At 31.0% G+C, this 6,743-nt stretch overlaps 1 protein-coding gene across 1 annotated transcript; it reads left to right on the top strand.

Annotated features, from left to right (window-relative positions):
- The first annotated feature begins 5,488 nt into the window (after positions 1–5,488).
- Positions 5,489–6,100, top strand: LOC111688364. The gene has a single exon (XM_046954170.1). It carries the CDS (start codon positions 5,489–5,491, stop codon positions 6,098–6,100), a length of 612 nt encoding a protein of 203 aa, XP_046810126.1.
- The last annotated feature ends 643 nt before the right edge of the window (positions 6,101–6,743 follow it).

The raw sequence follows: 6,743 nt of genomic DNA, 5'->3' as shown, positions 1-6,743 counted from the left end.
ATTTAAAATAATTTTAAAAAGGATTTTAGGACTAAGGTCAAACTTAGATCAAAATAGGTGCTCAATTTTTATGGAATCCAAAGTAGGGTTTTTTATTTTAGAACTGTATATTGTATATTTAATATTAATAATTTACCTCAAAGAAATTGTAGAATGATCGTTAATTCAATTATTTTGAAAATATACTATCAATAATCAAGATTTTAAATAGATTTGTATATGTACATTCACAAGTGCCGAATTTTACAGGCATTGCAAACTTATAACACCTTTCTTACTATAGTCTGGTTACAGATGATGACAATCAGTTGCTTGCTATTTTTTTACATTTTCCCCTTTCTTTACTTTTTCCTCTAACAACTTCCTGACTCTGTGGTCTATTCAGTTTCATTTTTTGTGCAAAAAAAAGTTTTGTTATTGTTATATCTTATGACTTTTGTTTGAACTTTCTTTTCATTATGTATAGAGAGTAGTTTTTGCTGCATGTGCCAGCTGCATATTTTATTCATAAACTTGGTCAAAAGCTATTCAAAAAAAAACTGTTTTGTAAAAGAAGCAATTGACATTTTAACGTGGGTATACTAAAGAAGAAGAAGCGTTGGCGGAAATGAAAGTTAGATGGAGCCAGTGATCAACATATGGAATTTTGTAGGTTTTTTTTTTTAATAAATATATTTCTTTTAGTAAAAATGTATGATTAAACTGAAGTAGCATGAAAGATCACAAATATTTTTAATATTTTATCGCTTGGATTGTTATTCAAGAATCAACAGGCAATGATCTTTTGATGAATCATCTCATATTTATCTTATTTTGCAAATTATAACGTCACTAAAAAAGTCACTGAAAAATTTGTAAGTTGAACAATTTAATTTATCACCTATTTTCGTTATTTTAATCGGAACATTATCCAAGTCTTTAAACCTTACATTTTGTCTTTTAATTTATATACTTACAAGTTTTTTGCGTTTTTTTCCCATAAGTATTAATATCTATTTCTGCTAGCAGACCCCCAATCATCGGTGCACATTTATGCTTTATAAAATTAGCACTGATGAAGACCATCAAATGACCATTAAATGCGAAAGGCAATATAATTAATTAAACCCACAAGTCATTAGAACAAACATAAATAGGCACTTTGTAACACATTTATTACAAACATTATTCGCATGATTCGCATCTATTTCAATTTCTATGTGTATTATTGTTGAAAAAAATATGAAATAACCCAGCAGTGTTAGTGGTAGGAATCGAGAGCAATTTGTTGCAATCGTTAGCTATATCAAGTGATAACAAAATCCGCAGAATATATTTGGATGTAGATTGATGAGTAACTATTCAGTTGTCAAGCTGATAGTTAAAGCCAAATGGATCCATGGCCTGCAGTGTTATACTTTTGTGAGGATTCTGATAAAATAGTATTTCCTTGAATCTGTTTTGTTTATTGTGGTAGAATTAAACTTTTCGTTTAGTAAAAAAACAATAATAATGTTTCAAATAGCTTTGTAACTAACTAAATAACTAACTAAATAACTAACTAACTAACTAACTAACTATCTATCTATCTATCTATCTATCTATCTATCTATCTATCTATCTATCTATCTATCTATCTATCTATCTATCTATCTATCTATCTATCTATCTATCTATCTATCTATCTATCTATCTATCTATCTATCTATCTATCTATCTATCTATCTATCTATCTATCTATCTATCTATCTATCTATCTATCTATCTATCTATCTATCTATCTATCTATCTAACTAACTAGCTTAGGATTTTTTAAATTGGTTAAATAAAACCCTATTATTAAAATATCGGTTGTTGTTTTGTTACTGCAGCGACACGTATAAAGTCGGTGTGGCTGGGTTGACAATCCCTGATCGCTGTTCGTTGAACTCCTAGTCGTTCCGGTTCGAGGAACCAATTGTCGTGGGAACGTAAAATATCACTTGCTTACATTAGTCATATTTGGACCTCAAGACCAATCTTGAGGTCCGGTTGAATTGGGTCAAGGTGAAATAAGGAATCGATTTTAACCATTTTCAATGGGTTTCATCCCCATTGAACGTTTGCTTATCAGAATATCTTGAAAATTGCGACACAAAGTTTACATTGACAGCCTGACGGATATGTCTCTATCGTCTAAGAAGTGATCCTGAATCGGTCGGTATACTTTAAAGTGGGTATGATACCAATATTTTTGTAGGTTACAAGCCTTAGCACAAACACATAGTACCTTCCCCGCAATAAGGGTGTAGGTTATAAAATTTTCCATATAAAATTAATTTTATTAACCTTTTATATAATAAAAATTTGTTTATGAATTTTTAACTCGATATTTTTTGGTTTTATTCTGCAATAGTTTGTGGCTTTGCCCGCAAAGAATATGAACAAAAAATATTCAATAAAGGACTGTGTTAAAAAGTACTTTCGCTTACTGTTTAATTTAGAATATATTTTTGTAAGTTTGATTATATTTTTAAAACCTTTTTAATATTATTTGTTTGTATTACATATTATTGGTGGTCTTTGTGGTATTTTATATTTTGTATAAATAAAAACAAGTTAATTAAAATGAACAAAAAAAGAAAATAATATTTCCATGAAAACTGTTTAAGTGTAATTTAAATGTATTTAAAATAATTTAAGTTGCCTTAGTTATTTCAATTATTGGAATTTAATTAAAAATATAAAGAAAAATTTAAACAATTAAAAAAATGTTATAATAAGCTGTTTTTTATGTATTTAATATATGAATATAATTTTAAAGAAATTTTGTAAAAAGGGAAAATATTAAATTGGCATTTTGTTAATTTTTTCATTTTATAATTAAAAAAAAAATAAAAATAAAATAAAATAAAACATTTTGTAAAAACCCAGTATGAACAAATTAAGTAAGAAAATAAATTGTTTTTCAACCCCAAAAACATAAAAAGTATCTTCATAAATTGTATCTGTTCATTCATGTACATGAAAAAACAATTTAATGCTAAGCACTGGAAGAAAAAATTAAAAGAAAAATTTAAAAATTCCTTAAACAAAAAAACAAGAAATGCACAACACACAAATTTGCTCTTATTATAATGCTATTAAAAATATAACAATTCAATTTTAAAAATAAAACCAATTTTAATTTACTCATAATAAAGATGCAAATACTATTCGGTGCTATAAGGAATCTGGTGAACGTATGAATAATATGTGAACATGACTGCAATATAATGCATTAGAATAAATTTTATAAATATGTATTGTACTTTTTTCAGTACTTTTTGAGATAGACCACTGTAACCCCATAACCTATTAACCAGTCAATAGGCTAGTCTTCTGCTTAAAACAATGGACTAGTTTAAAGACTACTCAATCATGCCGTATATTAGTCAATACGCCAGTCAACAGGATAGTTTGTAGACTAGTACATAGATCTGTCATTTGACTACATAAAGGGGAAAAAGACGTTTTTAAAATTATCCACACTTGATAGCCAATTTCCACCAAAGTGTTTTACAATTTTCAATAACATCAGTTGTCAAAGTTTGTACAGATAGTTGTCAAATCAACGACAAATGTGTAAAAAAATTCACAAAGCTATCATATCAATTATATGTATTAATATCAAATCAAAATATGTATTAATATGTCAAAACGACAACGCTATGCTGTTAAACAGAACATTGCGTAGTCAAAATGAACACAATTCGTTGTCGAAATCACAACGATACATTGCCGAAATAATATGAAGTTTAATGGAAATGACAACAATGCGTTGTTGCAATGACAATGGTGAGTTGACAAATTTAAATAACAACTGGGAATTATTTTAAATTTATGCACATTCGTTGTCTAGATGTTAAAAAACGTGGTAAGCTTACTTTTGACAACGGCTTATATCAATTTCTGTACTTTGCTAATGGATTTTCCCTCTGTATAGCTTCTAGAGTAGTAGTCCATTGGAAATTCTCTAAACTAGCTAATATATTAGTCTGGATACTGAATGTAGAGTTCTCTGCGTGAACACCAGACGTCTTGGCCTATTTCATGAAGGTATTTATTAACCAAGTGGGAACGTTTTAAACCGCCACATATATCTGAACATTGCAGCTCTATTGCTAAACTTCCCAGCTGTAAAACACCATTTCCCGCTCGGTTGAGTTGGCAATAGCACCTAGAGACGTTGTTATTCGGCAGACCAAAATAGGCCATAGTCCAGATACAGAATTTCGAAGTGCCTTACGTGAACACGGTGGTCTTTTTCAACCACTGGGTGAGAAAAAGTTAACGACTCACCACCGCACCCATTGGGTGCCCCATGGGTGGAAATTAACGCATACTGATGTTCCGGTCCAGTATAGGTCCTCTTTGCTCAAGTATATATATCTAATATCTTGCCATCGTAGCTCCGTTGGGGAAGGACAGACGTCATGAACAAGCTCAATTTAACCCTGATTCGGCAACAGCACCTAGGGGAGGTAATTGGTATTCCAAAAGACGGATAATTTTAATTGACAAGACTTCAGAAAGACTCACTGTGAGAAGTTGAACCATGAGGGAAAATCACTGATAAATTAACGAAAGGACAGCAACAACCCTGTAACACACTTCGTTTTGCAAAACCTTAGTTCAGCACATCCGCCACAGCATCCATCACTACATCCGTCAAATCCATCGAATAAACCTCAGAAAACACTGAGAAAAACTCGATATCATCAGCTCAAGTCTAACATTTTGTTAATTTACAGGAATCTAGGAACGATAACAGATATTTATCGTTAAAAATATATTTCACCGTGTATCAATATTTCAAACAAGCATTAACTTCCTGCGATTTATGTTTAAACCACAGTCACTACGTGTATTCCGAAAGAATCTCAACTAACTGACCATCCAGGACACAGTCATGTGGGCAACTGACCACCCGTAGTACCAGATTTTGTGGAGCTTCTGGATCCCTTTTCAAATCATCTAAAAACTAGCTTGGGAGTAAAACGTAAACACCAGTTTATAGCCCCGACAGACTAGAGGTACTGGTTGCAGCTCTTTACCCCGAAATTTCAATATACCAAGATGTGCGTCGTACATCAAGGTAACATGCCCCGGGAGCGATAATCTAGAGACTATTACATAATCCGTTTAGTTTTTATCTTTTCACTTAATAATTCTGTTTCTAATGAAGTAGGAGATGCCACGCCCGCTACTTAAGGTCCGCCCGTTTTAATACCCAAAATTTCAAATGAAGATGGTTTTTGATAATGAAAAACTGATTATATATTTTTACTGTTTCTTCTGTATCCTCTCCATTTTTTGAAATAATGGACTTCAAAGTTTATGTTAAACAAATTATATCATCACAACTCGTGCAAGGTTCTAGTTGGTCGGCCATTATTTGATTATTACAATTTTTCTTTTAATTAGTATTTTTATTAATTTTCAAATAAATTCATTTTCTGAAACCATTTTAATTCCCTTCTAAAATCGAATGTCCCACAGAAGATATCTAGCCCTTATCAAGCAACGTGAAGATAAGCAACCAAACGACGAACATGAAAATCCCTATAGTCATACGGTACTAATCGGTAATTGGTTCGAAGAACGTTTTGCTAGTAAAATTGATCATAAAGCTATAACACCAGGAATTTATGGAGCCAGCAAATGTCTAGCCGAGGAAACACTTTACAAAAATGATTTTAAATTGCCCATTAAGGACCCGAAGAAATATGATGAATTTATTGAATGGAAACAACAGGGTTTCAGTAATCGTTTGAATAGTGAAAAAACCAACATAAAACTTTGTGATGGTGATCAGTTTAAACAAAATATTACCTCATTTAAAGATGTAATGTATCGTATTATGCCCCAGGAGGACAAGGGAGAGGAGGGAATTAAGAAGAGTAAAATTAATGAGGATTATATGCGTAGTTTTGGTAATAGCACCCAAACGGGCCTATTGCAATGGCTTGAATGTGAAAGAAAACGGGATGATGCCATACCGCTTGATGTGTCGCATTATAAAAATAATTTTAAACCCATGAAAATAACGAAAAAGATTATCTTACATAAAGGAGAACAAAGAAAAACTAGTATTTTATAAAAAAAATTTCAGATACTTTTCTTATGTCCATCCTAGTGTTTTACGTTTAATTCAAAATGTTTATTATTATCGACATTAATGCAATGCAAACATTAAACATATGTATTAATATGACATTAATCATCAAGTAATGCAAATGTAATTTGGCATTAAATTATTTGTTATCATTAAATATAAACAAACAAAATTATATTGATTTTCATTTAGTGAAATGCATTTATGTAATCCAGACATTTAATGATTAAGTGTATTTTTTCAAATTCAAATATTTGCATAGTAAGTAGGAAAAAAGAATAGTCGAGACTATAGAACAGTCTATAGTCGAGACTATAGAACAGTCTATAGTCGAGACTATAGAACAGTCTATAGTCGAGACCATAGAACAGTCTATAGTCGAGACTATAGAACAGTCTATAGTCGAGACTATAGAACAGACTATAGTCGAGACTATAGAACAGACTATATTCAAGATTATAGAACAGTCTATAGTCGAGACTATAGAACAGTGTATAGTCGAGACTATAGAACAGTCTATAGTCGAGACTATAGAACAGTCTATAGTCGAGACTATAGAACAGTCTATAGTCGAGACTATAGAACAGTCTATAGTCGAGACTATAGAACAGTCTATAGTCGAGACTAG

This window comes from Lucilia cuprina, chromosome 6, assembly GCF_022045245.1.
Source record: "Lucilia cuprina isolate Lc7/37 chromosome 6, ASM2204524v1, whole genome shotgun sequence".
In the NCBI taxonomy this organism is placed as follows: Eukaryota; Metazoa; Arthropoda; class Insecta; order Diptera; family Calliphoridae; genus Lucilia; species Lucilia cuprina.
This window is presented reverse-complemented; position numbering and strand designations above follow the sequence as displayed.